The sequence below is a fragment of the Typha latifolia genome, chromosome 13 (genome assembly GCF_019914945.1).
Source record: "Typha latifolia isolate L0001 chromosome 13, TyphaL0001v2, whole genome shotgun sequence".
Taxonomy (NCBI): domain Eukaryota; kingdom Viridiplantae; phylum Streptophyta; class Magnoliopsida; order Poales; family Typhaceae; genus Typha; species Typha latifolia.
In genome coordinates, this window is record NC_133098.1 from 7,123,987 (window position 1) to 7,142,330 (window position 18,344).

General features: G+C 36.0%; 1 protein-coding gene across 2 annotated transcripts in view; it reads right to left on the reverse strand.

The window, feature by feature from the left end:
* The window catches only part of LOC140800201 (RNA-binding protein L), a 38,721-nt gene extending 20,667 nt beyond the window's left edge, over nt 1–18,054 (reverse strand). The window contains exons 1-6 of one of the 2 annotated variants that reach the window (XR_012111147.1): nt 17,563–18,033; nt 6,963–7,025; nt 5,496–5,580; nt 5,280–5,354; nt 960–1,035; nt 738–789 (exon numbers count right to left, since the gene is read on the reverse strand). Coding sequence is in view for 1 of the 2 variants with exons in the window: in XM_073154871.1 (XP_073010972.1) it covers nt 738–789; nt 960–1,035; nt 5,280–5,354; nt 5,496–5,580; nt 6,963–7,025; nt 17,563–17,895 (684 nt within the window). In the remaining variant the exon portion in view is untranslated. Of the gene's footprint in view, nt 1–737; nt 790–959; nt 1,036–5,279; nt 5,355–5,495; nt 5,581–6,962; nt 7,026–17,562 lie in introns of both variants that reach the window. The other variant, XM_073154871.1, reaches the window with a different exon arrangement.
* Between the last annotated feature and the right edge of the window lie 290 nt (nt 18,055–18,344).

Genomic DNA, 18,344 nt, shown 5'->3' on the forward strand with positions numbered 1-18,344 from the left:
CCGGCGTTAATAGGGTAGCACCGGTGAGTAAGTGGTGGTGGAAGGATTATAGGTGATGGAAGGATTAGGGCAAGTGATGGATAGATTGAAAGAAGGGAGAGGAGAGAGCCGCCCTAAGGGACTAGGGTGATTGGCCGGTCGAAGGAGGTTAGAAGCGGCATCGCCGGAGAACGAGAGAACGGTAGAGAAGAAGACGAAGGAGGCAGGGCAAAAACTCAATTCATCGATTATTATTCCATGGTTGTCATCCACACCTTTAGAGGCTAACCAAATAATTCCAAATTGGCAATTATTAACCATAAAATAGTAGATTTTCGTCGATCGTGTTCGAACGCACATTTTGTGCTCTCTGGATGTGCGAACCTGATGCAGACATTCACAAGTGCATTCGAACGCACTCCACCTGCGTTCGAACGCGAAATACAGAAAACTCATTTTTTAAGACAAACACTAAAACAAGAAACAAAAACATCCCTAAAGTATATCCATGCTCGAGACGACATCGGTAAAGTCCAAATCGTATCATACAAGGTCAGATCAATTTGGGTCGGAAAAAGAAGATATGGTGCAACCAGTGGGGTGATTGTTGCAAGTAATTCACACGAGGTAAGTAGGCTAGAGGGAGCTTGTTGGAAATAATTTATCCTTTTGGCACTTCATTGGAAGACTGATTTTAGTACCACTACAATTGGAAAAGTAACACGGTACTGAACTGAAAGAAAAGATGTTGCACTCACCAACCCACTGGGATCTCTGTCATTCACATATTCTTTGTCAAAGTTTGCATGGCTGCAAAAATCAACAATGGCAAATATTAGTGAACTGCAAAGAGGCAGAATTCAGCAGATGAACAATGTTCTAATTTGAGAATCAGTGTCCTTTCTCAATAGCAGAGACAAGAGAAGTTGAAACTACAATAAACTAACTAAAGGAACTGTGCTTAAGTTGTGTGCCATAACCTTTGTGCAGAAGGATAACCGTGCAAGCTGTAAGCAGAATTACCCATTCCAGGCATGTGAATATTGCTTCCAGAACCTGTTAGTGTGCAGTGTCCCAAACATGTGCAAAATGAGATTTGTGGGAATGTGCATCAATGTAAGTGACAGTTGAAAGAAATCTACTGAGTGGCATGCAAAATCACCCATAGTTTTATTAGGTAGGTCATAATTAGGACCTACTGCAAGCAGTAGCACACTAGAAGGTATAGATGAACTGGCACTGCAATACATTGAATTAATGATAATCTCCAGATTCTCCACTACCAATTCTTAACATTGATGTAAAACTACGGGACTCTTAGGATTCTAAGAATGATGATGGTAAAAAGAAGAGAAAATTAATAGGGTTTCACACCTCTCCATTCTTAACTAGGGTTTCACACCTCTCCATTCTTAACTAGCATTTCACACCCAAAACTCATATTGGAGATAAATCTCAAATAAAAATAAGTTTATTTTTTCATTAACTTCGACTGAGTAAAAAGCTGGCCTATATATATACGTTAGAAATGACAATAAACAAATAACACCCTAAACAATTGCAAAAAAGCAAATATAACCCTAAACACCATAAATAACAAATATATAATAACAATAATTGACTTAAAGACTAATTTTCTAAAAGATGGATTGCACTAATATATATGCCTGTGTAATATATCATTGATGTTTGCACCATTCCCCCCGAGTGGGAGAGAACTCCACTATGTCGAGTGTATCCTCTACGGTATTTATATTGCTCTAGTCTGACCTGACACTCCAAATCATTTCGTTCAAGCTAAATATCATCAGATTCAACGATAGGTTTCACACCCTCAAACAAGGGTCTCACACTCAAGTTTTTTTTATCATAAGACTTGTCCTTAGTGACTTTGAGCAATGAACTGAGACTTTCCTCGTACTACTTTAGTCTGTCGAGCTCTTACCATTCCAAGTCACTTCAGTCAAGCCAAGTATCATTATGCTTAGGCTAGGTTTCACACCTTTACCCTCAAACTTTTCACACCAAAATATTCCTAATGTCAAGACTTGTCCTCAATTTCAGAAAGAGCACCGATCATGGGGACGAGAGAAAAAGTCGATGGGGGCACAGTAACGGCGGATAGGAGTTGGCGAATACAAGCAAGCAACAATAGGTAGTGGAGTTTAAAGAAGATGGCATTGGTGGTGGTGGAGAGCAACTTTGGCGGTGGTGGTGTCGATGGAGAGTGACACTAGCGGGTGACAACATCAATGAAGAGCACTACTAGTGGCGACAATATCGATAGAGAAGGCTATAAGGAGTTTCAGGAGTCAACTAATGGCCACAGTTCATCCAGCTTATTACTCTAAAAAATCGGTGAAAGGAGGAATTGGGTTGGGATTCGAGTAGGTTTAAATATGTTGAGGTTGAGGATGACTTAATAGGTGGGAATGGGTTGGGGTTAAGGCTATCGGATCGGATTGGGTTGGATGCTAATAGATTTGAGGATTAAGTTGGTAAGCTAAATTGGTTTGGGTTTAGGTTGGTTTGGATTCAAGTGAGTTTATGTTTAATAGGGTGGAGAAGGTCAGAATTTTGGTATTTTGGGGGAAGTAAAAATTTGAAATTTTAGTAGATATGGTAAAGAAGAACAGAAAGGGAATTTTAATATTTTGGGAGGAAAATTTAAAATTCAAACTTTAGGATAGGCCTGGGTAATTTTTGGGTAGTTAGGATTTGTTGGGGAAGTTAGGGGAAAAAAAGATTAGTTGAAATCTCAAGGAAAAGATAAGCCATTAGAATTTGAAATTCGAGAATTCAAAATTTCAAAATTCATGAAATTCAAAAATACGAAATTCAAAATACACGAACTTTGAAATTTTGAAATTTTGAAATTCTCAAAATTCTTTGAAATTTGACTTTTTTTTGCTCCCCTATGGCAAAGAAGAAGGTTGATTTAACTGATGATGGATTATTGGACGACGCACGAACACTCCACGCCTGGACAAATCTTGCTTCACTAGAGGCTAACCAAACAAGCAAAACAAACAAAAGATAACTGTAGAGACAATGCATCCTCGCCTAGCGTGTTCAAACAAACAAAACACACTCTGTATTTGCGAACGTATGTAGATGTTCGAATACGACAGCCAAAATCCTTGTTCTTTGAAAACAAAAGTGATTCAACTCGAGACAACTAGGTCCAACCCTAGTCGTATCATTCGCAACCACGTTCCTCCCAAACGGTAGAGTTCATGATAATTCGACATTTGTGATGCAAGTGTCGAACGAAGGACAAATGTAGAGTGTTAAATTCATAATTGTAATATTTGTTATGCCCAAATTATTAAATGCTAATATTTTATTTTAACTAATTAATGTATTTTAGTTATATGTAGACCTTTGATCAATTGAATCTCATTTAATTACTAAAAATGGTTAAATTTGGGCTCAAACCAAAATTAGACTTAGTCATTACAACCAACTGAATGTATCTCATCTTTCAAGTCATGCTTAAGTCAAGCCATGATCTACTAATCACTTTTTTCATTATCTAAATTAGAATGAGTCAAAATTCCTTCTTTTTTTATCAAGCAATAGATTTTCAGTAATCAAATCTCTATCAAGTTGCAGAATTTTAGCAAGAAATTTTCACCTAATGCAGCAGATTTTCATCTCCAATTTAGACAAAATTTCAACAATAATTACAGCAGTAAACAAATTTCAAATTCTTATTTTAGCAACAATTCCAGCCAAGCAAATTACCTATCTAATGCGGCAAATTTCTAACATATTTCATGCAGATTTTCACCAGATTTCATGCACATATTTAGCAGATTTCAAACACAATCACAGCAGATTTTCAGTCGATTTGGAGCAGATTTTCATGCTCCAAGAAGTCTATAAATAGAGGGGTTGAGAGCTACAGAAAAATATCTTTTCTTATGTATTTTCTATTAAGTTTTTCTTTTGAGGAGTTGTAGTTTAAAATTCAGCATTCAAACTTACAATTGTTTCAATTCAATTGGCAACAATAGAGCACATTCGAAGAAATTTCAATCTTTGTAAGTCAGCAAAGTTCATATTCTGATCTTCTTTTAGCGTAATCTCTTGTTTTTGGATTTGGATTTTGTTTTTTAAAGAAGTATTCTGCAACTCTCTAGTGCTAAATCTCATGTTTATTTTTATTCAAGTTGTGTTATTAACTACTAAAATAAATTTCTAATTTTCTTAAGGTTGAGGATGAAGCTTGTTGAGAACATATTTCTTTTATTCTAAATCTCTTATGTGTTCTTAATTGCTAAATAAGTTCTTTCTTCTACTTTAAATTTGTTATTTAGAATTTAGATATTAATTGTTTTTCTTAAAAAAGATACATCTAATGATTTAAAATTCTTACTCCATATTTTCTAAAAATGAAGAAAGAACGTAATTTTTATAAAAATTGAACTGTTCATTTAAAGATAATCTTCCGATCCACTAGTGATTGATTTTTTGGTAAATCGTAAAAAAAAAAGAGATTTATATTATCTAATAGAAATGTGTTATCTACAAGTGGATTCCAAGACCTTATTTCTCACACTTAATTAAAAAAATTTGCAAGAAAATTTTCTTTCTCCATAAATCTCCTAAACCCATTTTCCAACTAGGTAAAAATTATTTTTAAGATTTTCAAGCACTTCAAGTTTTCAAACAAGTCCTCGTGGGATCGATATCTTGCTTGTCGATCTACTCCATAGATTCGTGCACTTGCGAGTGTTACTTAATTTGTCACAACATAGAGCGACATAGGGTAGCCCAGTGGAAATAGTGATAAAGGTTGGGGAAGATGGGTAGCCTAGATAAATTAATGAGTGATGGAAAAAGAAAATGTGGTTTGGAAAAGATTTGAATCCCAAAAAATCATTGCTCTGATATCAAAATGATATAAAACAACGGAATCGTTAGGATTTTAAGAACGATGATGGTACAATGACGAGAAAAGGAATGGGGTATCATATCTCTATTCTCAACTAGGGTTTCACACCCAAAACTCACATTAGAGATAAATCTCAAAACAAAAATTATTTTTTCGTTAACTTCGATTGAGTTAAAAGCTGGCTAACCTATATATAGACCTTACAAATGATAATAAGCAAATAATACCCTAAACAATTACAAAAAAGTAAATATAACTCTAAATATCATAAATAACAAATATATAATAAAAATAATTAACTTAAGACTAATTTCCTTAAAGTTTAACTGCACTGATACATGTACCCATGTAATATGTCATTGATATCCGCATCAAACATTCATGGAAAGGATCATATTACCTAAATCTGGAAAGCCTCTTGAATTTGCAATGGGCCCTCTTACTCTTTTATCAGAATAATACACCACCTCATCATCTGATGAAAAATAAGGAAACTCTAACTAAGTTATAATCAAACATTCACATAGTAAGTGCAGACTAGAACAAAAAGACCAATTAGTATTGAGGAATTAATTGGAATGATCGACATTTTAAAAGAGGAAAGCCCATTAAGGACCTGTTCTTGAGCGTTTAGTTCTGGAGTTGGACTTTGCGAGTTCAACATAGAGAGAAGATTCCTTTTCAAGGTCAAAGATCATACCCTGCAAAAAGATATAAAGCTAAGAATGGCAGGAAAGAAAGTCTGCATAGTTATAAAATGCATACAAATTGAAGTGCCTCAAAGTTGCGTAACATGTTACTCGATGAATAATTGAATATCATAATCACATTGGATAATATAGGCTCTCTCAGCAAGGAACAAAAAAGAAGTTTAAGGACATTACAGTCCTCCAAAAATATTTGATGTGTTCCGATCACCAATTCAACAACATAAAATCTTAGATGCAACATTTTATATGCTTAAATTTCTTCCAGAGTAAAATACTCAAACTAATATATGCTTATGATTTTACTGTAAGTATCGAAAACCATCATTATTTTCTTTCTTTTTTCCTTTTAGATTACATGTGCACAGCAGGTTCACCATAGCAGTATACGGAAGGGAGATATATTTGTGCATATTATAGATTATTCCCTGTGAAAATTGTCATTCAGATTTCAACCACTCGTCCATTTTGTTCCCAATAGCTCCAATGTCCAGCTTATGTAATATAGCACAGGAAACAAAAGCAAGTAGCAAAAATGGCTTAATATTGGAAGAAAAGATAACACCAAAGGGACAATAAAGAGTCTTCCTTCCCGAAGAGAAGGCATTGCAATGTACAATAAGAAGTGTTGACAAGGTTAGGGGTCTTTAAAGAGGACTATTCATAACAGGTAAGACAAGTCCCGACAAATTTATTGCAGTTGTCACAAATTTCCACCATAAATCATCCAAAAAAGTATTAGTTAGGCTACTTCAAAAGCAGACTCTTCATTTTGAACCATGCTGCAAATGGGTACTTATTGTTAAGTCCCTATATAAATTATTCTTCGCGATTGCTATCAAACCCAAATTATAAGTGATAACAACAGTATAATTATGAGCACAATTAATGCGGTAGATAAATGATGAAGAAGATAATAAGCAGGTCCATTCTCTTGTTTGCAGAAAAGAAGTATTAAATTTCTGATAAGCAATAATACATGTGAAAGATTAGTTAAGTCTTCATTGGAATCACACGTTTGACTTTCCTTTCACTTCATAGTGACTGACATTAGATTAAATATGCAAAATGTGATATTGTGATTCTAATTCAGCTGCACAGCGGATCAAATTTTATTTAGAGTTAATTACTCCATCAGTATGGTAAGAACAGTAGTCTAAGAATAGCAGTATAATAAACAGGTTCCTGTAAAAGAGGTCCCACTTTTCTCCTCCTCGTCCTAATTTAAAGAAAGAGTGGCAATAAATTTGGAAAAGAAAGAGTTCAAGCATCAACTCAATTTATAAAATACAACTGGATAAACAAACAATAGCAAGTAATGCTCCTGCACATCATATCCTTATTCCCATTAGAATAATTGTATGCTAGCTACATACATTTAGAGTATGCATTGCAGCTATTGCAGATTGTTGATCAGAGAATACAGCAAAAGCATATGCCTGCAACAATGAAAGATAATATTAGTAGCCAGATCAAAACTAAAACTCCAAATATTATATGCCATACATCCTAGCCAAATAAAAGCTGATTAGGAATACAACATAGAAGAGACTTCAGGCCTATTTTTCTGAAGTTGCAATTTTCTAATATCATAAAATTTTCTTCCTGTGATATTCTCTGATGAATTGGTGACAAGGTTCTGAAAGGCAGCCGCTAGTTGTGAGCGGTCACCCCACTGTATAGCACCTAGGCAAAAAATAGATGCCGATGAAATAGCATTTTTTATATATAAAAATTAAAAATAATTATATGTAATATACACTAATCATCTAGAAATGGAAAAAATGCTACACCCTCACATGCCACATAACCCAAAATGATGAGACACATATCACACACTCAAATGTTGTTTCACTCAAAGTTAAGAGTTAAAACCCAAAATGATAGGACTTCAAGTTTTCTTCTCTACTAACATTTCTTCTCCACTGCCGACATTATTTCTTTCCCACAATTTTTGAATTTTGACTTTCCCCCCAAAACCAACCAAAAAGCCCCACCCTCGCGTGACCATCAACCCAAACCTAAATCCCATCTAAACCAAATCCAAACTAAATCAACCTTCTCCACCTAAACCGCACCCAATAATGTTCAACTAGACCGACCCAACCTATTAAACCCTTAGCCCCCATTTACTTCAAGAATAAATATCTTCTTATTCTACAATACTACTCCTCTAAAATACAGATATTATTCATCAAAATTATATCATATACCATATATTAACTCAATTACTAATTTACCCTTAACATTTATCTCATCAACCTACTTTATATCAAAACAAAAGATATTTATGGTAACTTCACAAAAAATAAAAAAAAATTCCATCTTTTTCTTCACTTTATATCACATCAAATATAATTATTACACTTTTTGATGCAAAATGTGGTGGATAGAAGGAGATGAAAAAGGAAACAATGGAAGAAACAAAATGGGGTTTTACACCTGCACCCTTAAAATAGTTTCACACCAATTTTCTCAAAGGAGCAAAGTCAAATAATCTTTATTTATCTCAAAAGAAAATACAACGGATCTATATATAGACCTACAATGGAAATAAGCAAAATACACCCTAAATAGAAAATAAGCAAGAGACACTCTAAATAAATAAAAAGGTATTTTACAAATCACACCCTATATTTTACTTATTTTATGATTCACACCCTGTCTTTGACGATTTTGTAACCCGACCCCTCCTTATTCTTTATAATTCTCATTTATCACCCTGACGTTATTTTAACTAACTGATATCGATCAAATTACTAAAATACCCTCACCATTATTTTTCCTCTCTGCCTTTCTCTGAAGAAGGCATAGGTAATTTAGGTATTTAAAAATTATTTCATATATTATAACAAAATATTCCTTTGTCGGTACCGTTTAAATTAACGGAGAGTGTTAAATGAGAATTATAAGAAAAAAGTAGGGGTCAAATTACAAAAACCTCAAAAAGCAAGGTGTGAATCACAAAATAGATAAAATATAGGATGTGATTTGTAAAATTTCCTAAATAAAAATACAAAATCGATCACAACCAAATCTCTATAGGAGGGCCATCAACTGTCGGCACCTCCTACGCTGGTACACACGCCATCATATCCTATCAGTGATATTCTCCCTCGATGGGAGAGAACTCGACCCTGTCGAATGTGCTGATATGTTGCTCTCATATTGCTCTAAAATATCAGGGTGCTGCCTTTCTAAATCATGGTGATCAAGTCACATGTCATCAAATGTAGGTCGTCATTTCCAATATACTAGATACTGTTTGAGTTCCTCCTTCTCTAGTTGAAATAATCTATTATCTAAAATTTTATCAATTTCGTCTGTTGCGTTAAGTGGAGGTAAAATGGGTCTCTCATAAACAGGCTCATTGGTAGGCTCACTAGCTAGTGGGTTATCTAGAGTAAAATATGGACCTTTATAAGTGACTAAATCGTCAATATTAAAAGTAGAACTAATGCCGAAATTATTTGGTAGATATAGAATATAAGCATTATCATTGATTTTCTTAAGAATTTTAAAAAGTTCAGCACTTTGTGCATGTAACTTTTTGATAATTCCAATAATTTCCAGACATATCCAGACCATCATATAGTCTCCAACATTTAATTCCTTGAATCTCCTTATATCAGCTCGAATTTTATAATTGGCAATATTTTGAGCAATTTCTATTACTGATTTATTTATGCAAGTCATGAATATGTGATACGACTACAGATGCAGACTCAAACAACCTATGATAATAGGTCATAGGAACGAAATCTATAAACTGTCTAGGTTTATAATCATATACTATCTCAATTGGACTTAGACCTATTGATCTATTAACAGAATTATTATATGCAAATTCAGCAATTGACAGTTTTTTATCTCAATCCCTTAGATTTTCCTCAATAGGTTTCCTAAACTCCTATTGACTACTTCAGTTTGCCTGTCGGTTTGTAGATGGAACGCTGTTGAATACTGAAGCTTGGTTCTCATTTTATACTATAGGGTTTTTCAAAAATAGCTAGTGAATTTCACATCCCTATCTGACACAATAGTTTTTCAAAGCTCGTGCAGCCTAATGATTTCATTAAGATAGAGTTTCGTAGCTCGAGAAACGTCAAAAGTTCAATAACAAAGTATAAAGTGGACCATCTTGGAAAATCGATCCACCACCGCAATAATAGAATCATGCTTTTGAGTAGTCTTTGGAGTCCAAGTACAAAGTCCATACTAACATCCTACTAAGGACAATTAGGAACAGGTAAAGGTGTGTACAATCTCATGTTCTGCTTTTGCTACTTAGCGAGTTAACATGTGTGACATCAACCAACAAGTCTCATAACATCTCCCTTAAAGCTTGGCCAAAAAAATTGATGTTCGTAACTTCAATAGTTTTCGCATGCCCAAAATGTCCTGCTAAATCTCTAGCATGCAATTCCAAAATTAAAAATTTTCTTAACGAGGTGCTGGGAATGCATAATGTTTGAGATTTAAATAGTTAGCCATGACGGGAGCTTAAATAGTAAGGAGGCAAAATTGGCAGCAAAAGCCACCAAATCACTCAAAGGCTAAGTAGATTTTTCTTCCTTTTGTGTAATTTTGTGAATAATGACTAGTTGTGCTTTTAGACTATTTCTATCAACTATTTGGTTGTTACCATGGTTTGCAGGATCGGCCGATCCCGATCCGAATCGGCTAATCCAAGCTCGATCCCAACTCTCTCTCTCTCTCTTTCTTTGAGTAGAAATGAAAGGGAAATTGAACGAAAAATATGTTCCTTATTCCTATCATAGTGACTTATTGGAACAGTGAAATAATCTTAGCCAAAGAGTAAAATCTGCTAGCGACTACTTTTTCCAATTTGAGGAATACATGATGAGGCGCAATATCATTGAAAACGAAAAAATATTTTTGAGTCATTTCAGGCATGGCCTTGATAAGAATATTAGGCAGTAATTAGTGTTCCGCGAGATAACTTCATTAAATCGGGCCTACACTTGGGCACTGAATTAGAACTAATCACCAAATAATGACTAGTTAGACAACCTATTGGTCCAACTCCTTTCACCATTGCTCCACTTGGAGCCGGACCTCGAACAACATAGATACCTCACAAATACAATCAAAGCACGTTGCCCACCAATCGAGACAAAGGCAAATGTCCGCTAAATGACTTTATGTCATCCAATGATCTCCTTCAATGTTACAACTATAAGTGGGACATATGGCCAAGAACTATTTTACGGAGGCATTATACCTTGGGGAACAAAAGGACACGGTTGAGGATGACGACATTGATGAGCAAGTCTATACTCCTGACATTGATAACATGCGAGATAGTCACAAAAATCACGCTTATGAGGAGCATCCTATAAGAATCGTCAGATGTGCATTGACCCAATCGAAGGAAATCGATGATTAGGGTCGAAGCACAATCTTTCGCACATATATCAAGTGTGGAACTAAATATTGCAAGGTAATTATCAATAGTGGTAGTTGCATTAATGCGGTTTTTTTCAATATAAAGTCCCGCTTAGGACTTAAATCTACTCCCCATATATATCCTTACAAAGTATCTTGAGTTAATACTTATTATATTGCCATCAAGGAAAGGTGTCTAGTTTCTATCCAATTCCTTTCTTATAAGGAGGACATTTGATGCGACATTGTACCAATGAACATAGGGTCACCATGGCTCTTCGATGGAGATAGGTAGAATCAAATACTTATTTCATTGACATTCTTTCTAATTACAGCATTAGTTCCACTTTTAATATTGAGGACCTAATTGCTTACCAGAATATTTTGCCCATCTAGCTGACCCATATGATACACCTATTCCTACTCTATCAGATATACCTATTTTTGACCCTTTCACTTTCTTTTTTCGATCCACATGAAAGAAAAAGATACATGCTATTTTGGATGAACAATTAATATCTACTACTAAAGAAAGAGCTCGCTGTTTCCTAGTCCGATGAAAAGACTATCCAAATTCAAATAGAACATGAATTACTCGTGATAAGCTACAACATATTGATTTAGACATATTGGAGCACTACCAGAGTTGCCGCCACAATTCCACTTATCATCCAAGGAGAGTTGGTGCCAACATTAGTCCTAAATCATCGATCAGATATGTGTGCAGCCCCAGGCCACCAACCAACACTTTGGTTGGGTGACAGATCATGAGGGATAGATTTCAATGTTTAGGGTACTTTAGTCTTTTTCCTGTTATGAGTATTTTAGTCTATTAGTCTTTTTAGGGTTTGTCTTGTTATCTTCTTATTTGAGGTTAATGAATACTATAAGATTTTGAGATCTACTTTAATTTCATTGGTATATTCCAACATCCCATAAGTGGATTCCATAGGTTTTCTTTTGTTAGTGGATTCCAACACCCCGGTGATGGATTCTGCGTGTTTGTTCTTCTTTCATTGCCCTACATCACTACCTTTTAAATTTTAATACATTGATTATAGAAAAGTAAATGCAAAAGAAAGGAATTTGGAGAAACAGGGGTTTTGGATCTAAAAGAAATGAATATGGTGTTATTCGATAAATGGTGGTGGAAGTTGATTAGCAGAGAGCATCACCTTTGGGCAAAAATAATTATGAAAAATACTACAAAAAGTGCAGAGCTGAATCTTGTAGACAAAAATATTCTAATAGAATATCTCCCTTTTGGAGAGGTAAATATAATACTACAAAAGTTGGAGAGCTAAATCTTTTAGACAAAAATATTCTAATAGAATATGTCCCTTTTGGAGAGGTATCAATCATACAGTTATGACCTTCAAAGCCGGTGTTACTAAGAGTGTCTAACAGCACGAATACCATGTTTTGGTATCTAGGTGGAAGAGAGCTCATTGGCTTCTTATTTTTCTAACCTTTTTAATATTATTCGGTATGATGAAATTACCATCTATGAAGTTTGGAATGAGGCAGCTGGAATAAGAGATACAGCAGATGTTCACTTGGGTACAAGAGGGACAAGACATATTTGATTACATCAAGGATATGAAAAGTATGCCTTCTACTGATATTAAAGATGAAATACTGTGGAAATTTGGAAAGTGCAGAGTTTACACACTAAGTCCTCATTCCCTTTCCTAGATAATGGAGGAAGATTGAATAATATTTTGCTGAAGCTGTGGAAGTTGAAAATACCTCTTAAGGTGAGAGCTTTCATATGATTAGCTTGTAATAATAGGATCCTTAGTAGATATAATCTGTTGAAGAGGGGTTGGAGTGGATCTAATAATTGTCTTGTTCTAAAACTGAGTATGTAGACCATCATTTCCTTCGCTATAAGTATGGTAGGAAACTACTTGACTAGATGAGGGGCTAATCTTGGCTGTCATGTGAAAGAAAATTCAAAATTGAGTGCAACAATTTGGGCTTCAGAAAAAAGACACGCATATGGAAAATATGGATGTTTGCTTTCACTAGCTGCATCATTCACACAATTAAGAACAGAATACAGCACTTTAGGGCAATAGAAGGTTGCAGTCAGGTTTGCAGTTTAAATGTTCTTTGAGAAGATTTTGCAATCAGGAACAGTTAGGTTTGGAGTTTAGATATAGGGACTAAATCACTAAAGACAAGTATAATGAATTAGGGTCTATATGCTTTGGCATCATAGCATTAAGGCCAAAAAGAAGATCATGTAAAGGCAATTTTGCAGGAAACAAGGGTTGCAACGTAAGAAAAGCAGTAAAGAGAGAAGCACGAGAAGGAGAGAAAACATAAGAATAGATAAGAGAAAGTAGATAACTAACTACACTGGCTGGCAAAAATCACACTAGAGGGTTGACCTCAAAGCAATCAACTCTTCACATGAAGGAAAAGAAGGACAAAATCACTTTTGTATTACTTGAAAACAAATCTATAGATATAGTTACAAGAAACCTCCATCGTGTTTCTCACTTTTATATATTGTTTTAAAGAGTGGATGAAAAACTCCTGAAGGACTCAAATTCCTAGTTTGCATAAGTTGAAAAGGACCTTATTTGTAGAGATATTAAAACATAATTGAATACTAACTAAAATGGCCCATTAGGCTTCAAGCCAAACTTAAATTAGGTACAAAATTCCAAATAAAAAAGTTACGAAAATGCATGAAATTAGCCAAATAAATTGTAATAACCCAAGTAGGGTTAAAAAAAAAAATGGGGCCTCATGCCCATGCAAGCTGCATGGTGAGGGTGCCACATGCCCATGGCCAGCTGGCCGTGGCGGGCCCCGGCACCGCCACCCCTTTTCCCCTCCACCGTCGCTCTCACTCGGCCACCCTCTCACTCTACTCTCTCTCTATTCTATCTCGCACTCCTTTCTCTCCATTACCGACACCTTCCCTAGAGCCGCCGCCGCCGCCGGTGAGACCTCTCACTCCCCATCTCTTTCCTTCTCTCTCTCTCTCTCTCTCTCTCTCTCTCTCTCTCTCTCTCTCTCTCTCTCTCTCTCTCTCTCTCGAGAGGTTAGGCTCGTCGGAGACGAGCCGCCAAGCAGAGGCCGGGCCGGCCGGGCGCCGGCGGCGGCCGGTGCCCTCCTCACCGGCCCAGGTCCGCACCCTCCTCTTCCTTCCCTTCTTCTCTTCTCTTCTTCCTTCTTCTTTCTTCCTTTCATCTTCTTCTTCCTCAGCTGCTTCTTCTCTTCTTATTTTTCTCGCAACAATGCGGCCCAAAGATCAGAGGCCGATCTTTGGGCCAAGCCCAAAGACTAGTACTAGAGATCTATTATCCTTTTTAATTTTATTATTTATTTATTTAGGTATTTCTGTCTTAATTAATACAAATAGATTTAGACATTATTTATTTTAATAATAATGCATATTCATCATTATGATTATTGTTAATTAAAATTAATTAATGATTAATTAGATTATAAACTATTACACAAAAATATAGGTAATACTTATATTTATTTATTTATTTACTTATATGTATATTAGATTAATAAATAGATTTGTAAATTATAATTATTAGATTTATATTCTAATATTCTTATGATATACATTTTAAGTAATTCTATTAATTTATTATATATTGTTATTTTTGTAACAAATAAAATACTAGGCTTATGTATTTATTTATTATTTTATAAAGTAATCTCTAATTAATCAAGATATAATTATAGTTAGGTTTTCATCTATATTTATATTTTTATTTTTATCTGTAATTAAAAATCTAGCTAGTTATAAAGATAAGTAGAAATTCTCAAAACCTTCTAAATCATCATATATTACATGAACGGATTTTAATCAGATATACGACTAACATCATACTACTTAAATAATTTTAAATTCCGACCCCCCTGTTCAAGATCCCGTGGACTTAGCTATCGAGGCTTGATCATTATCATAGCAACGTGAACGAGTGATTGTTTGGTATTTGCAATGGTGGTGAGTAGTCTTATCCCCTAGACGCATTTCTCAAATTAGGTTATATTATATATTATGTACATGCATATTTTGGCCTCCAGCATGATTATATGACTTTATCTAAAGATGATTACAGTCAAGCATATGAGTATAATGATGATAAATAGAGATGATTAGAGATGATTATACTGTTATGATTTTATATCAAGATGATCTTCTAATATGAGTATGCATGTGTTGGATATATGGTCGGAGACTGCATCGCAATATTTTCCTCTTGACTTCCTTACCACCTAAATTCCTGTTATGCATTGACTCGTTATCGTACTGGATATATGCATGTGATCTGGCATTTAGAAAGAAAGCATGAAATGTGATTGATAGAATAGTTGATAGAAGCGTGAGAATGCCCGAGTAGGCGTCAGGGTTAGGGGTGCCTGGAGTGATGATTATGGTCGCTGATATGTGATATCTCGTGGCCCATGTCCGAGATCAGTAGAGTCTGTGCGCACAGACAATCGGACACATGTCGTTCGCTAGGGCATATGTGGCGAATTATCCTCACGAGGTTTTCTATCAACTATGTGGGTGCCCGGTCTGGATGGATGTTGATACCCTAGCGGGTGGCGGGGTATGATTATATTTGAGATACTCTTGCGGGTCGCAGCGTGACATGATATTGAGACTGGGTACCAGGTGTTAACTGTGCACAATGGTCTAGTGTAATGATAGTATACCGAGATGTCAGTGTTTAACTGTTATATACTTCTATCAGTTATGACATGTTGTCTACTTTTCAATTATGTATTATTGAGGAACATTCATATACTCATTCATGACATAATACTCTTTCTGATTTATATTATCCAGTACTTAATTTATTCTTTGTTTTGCTTCATTGATTCGGGGTAAGATCTATTCACTGAGCCTTTAGCTCATGACTCTCTGTGTTTTCTCCTTTCCAAAAACCTAAGTGAACGAGAGGAGCAGGATACTCCCTTAGAGGTCTTGCCGATGAGTGAGGAGTAGAGTGTGGTTAGTGTTATATGTCAGATGAGTTATTTTATCCGATGTATTAATGGACATTCTCCAAAGTGTGTCTGTATCCTTGTCTTATATTTTAGCAGATGACTTTATACTTGTATAATTATGTATATACTACCGTTGTGTATATGTAGTTGTAAAAAGCTCTTGATGATATGCTGTGGCCTGTGTGGGGCTCAAGTAGGGTTATTTGTATGCTGTTGACAGTTAGACTTGAGTTATTCTTAGTTTAGATGTTGTGGATAAAATTATGATGTTGCTACAAGTTTATTTGATTGTCAGTAACTAACTAAATGGTTAGGTGCTACACACGTGCCGTGTGAGCTCGTGTCATGCACGTGTTTAGGGTTCGGGTGTTACATAAATAATAAAAATTCTAAAAGATGTTAAGTGCTTGAATCCAACTATAATTAAATTCAAAAAACACCAAAGACCAATTGTGCACTCTCTAATCCAAAATATCTCGGTCTTCATGCTTCGGCATCAAAAGGAAAGAGAAGTTGGTGAGAGCAAACACAAACGAAAAGGCAACTGATAAAGGGAATGGTATAGCACCACAGAGAATATTGGAACATGTAGGTATTGGCATATAGCAACTTTCCCAACACGTTTGATCCAACTCATGCTAGTGAGATAAGGAACATTGCTAAGTAAGAACACTGACAAGATGAAGCTGAAGGATCAGGTAGGCAGAAAAAAAGGATCTAATAATGAATTTTGGCATTGACAAACCAGCATTCAAACCAAAAAATTTTCAATTTAAGGGTCACCTACCAAGGAAAATAAATCATCAGAAAGAGTGAAAGACTATATTTTGATCAAATGAACTGTTCTCAAAAATCACTTTATCAAGGATTGTTTGTTAATAAAGATGAATCAAATTATTCAAATGGACTGTTTCATAAAGTATCAATAAGAGTCATGTTGTGGGTTGTTTAAATCAATAAGATAGGACATCCAAAAAATCTGATGGGCAGGCAGATTCACATTGCTTACAACCTACATAATCCTGAATTCTTTGTGAGAAAGCAATTTTCCTAGCTTTATATCCATTCCAAATATAGGAGGGTAATGTCAAAATCAACTTACTTCTAACTCAACTTTTCAAACGATCTAGTCCATCCAACTAATATGACCACCAAATGTGCAAAATCTACTCAAGTATATGGAGAATATCATAACGGACAGAAGATTGCCACAGCATTGCAATAGTATAAGTCACTTCTCAACTGATGGTCTAGATATGGTATCCTAGTTATATGCCATTACAGTTTCTAGTAACGTTGCCAACAGGTAATAACCTCAGGTAGAATTAAAGCCTCAAGAAAGCTGATCAAAGTCGCACAAAACCACGTAAAGGGCAGATCTATAACTTCCCAATGTCCCTTACGAAAGGCAAAACTCACCATCATCCAGCGAAAATTAGTCATGTAGAAAAGAGACTCAATCACCAAATATTATAGTAATCTAAAAAATTTCAAAACCCTAATTTGCTAAACAAAGGGATAAAACTAAAATCATACAAAAGAGAACGCAAGAGTATCCAATATAACAGCGCGAACCTGAGAGGATTTGCCAGAGTTCCTGAGTTGGGACGACTGGTAACCGGGGAACTCGCGGAAGAGGTTATAGATCTCGCGAGGCTTCGAGTCCTCGGGGAGGCCGGCGATGAAGAGGGTGCGAACCTCGTCTCCATGGAGCTGTGCAGGTGGTGGGTGAGAGTAGGCAATGCTATATTGTGGCTGGTGGTGCTGGTAGTGGTGGGGATACGGATGGGTAACCGACGGTTGCGGCGGCGGAGCAGCAGCTCCGGGTGGCGGCGGTGGAGGGTAGTGGGAAGGGTAGTGGGAGGAGGAGGGAGGAGGGTGGTAGTAGGAAGCGGTCATGTCGCCCATAGGAGAGGCGGTGCGTGGAGGGAAGAGGTCGGAAAGTGGAGGAAAAGAATGAGGGACCCCACTTCACCCGGTTGTTTGATGAGAGAGAGCCCAAGAGGAGTTGCAGGAGTGAAAACGGGTGGGGTTAAGTCCGACCAAACTGAGCCAAATCAGGACTGTGAAGGCCTTAGGTTCAACGCCCAAAGGCTTAAATAGGGACATTCAATTTAGACAACTTATGCTTTGCTTAATTACTTTCAGCTTTGCTTGCTTATCGGACTTGTACTCGTCTAAGCTTAGAGCGTTGTGCACCACCTTGGCGTCGACTACTTCTAGCCTATTCCGACCGTCTAGCCCTCACTACTCCTTGGGACACCGACTAGGTCTCCATCTCCACTTTCATCACCATGTCGGAAGCCTTCACCACCATCCGTCACTAACATCTCCCGAAACTTTACCGATTTTATCTC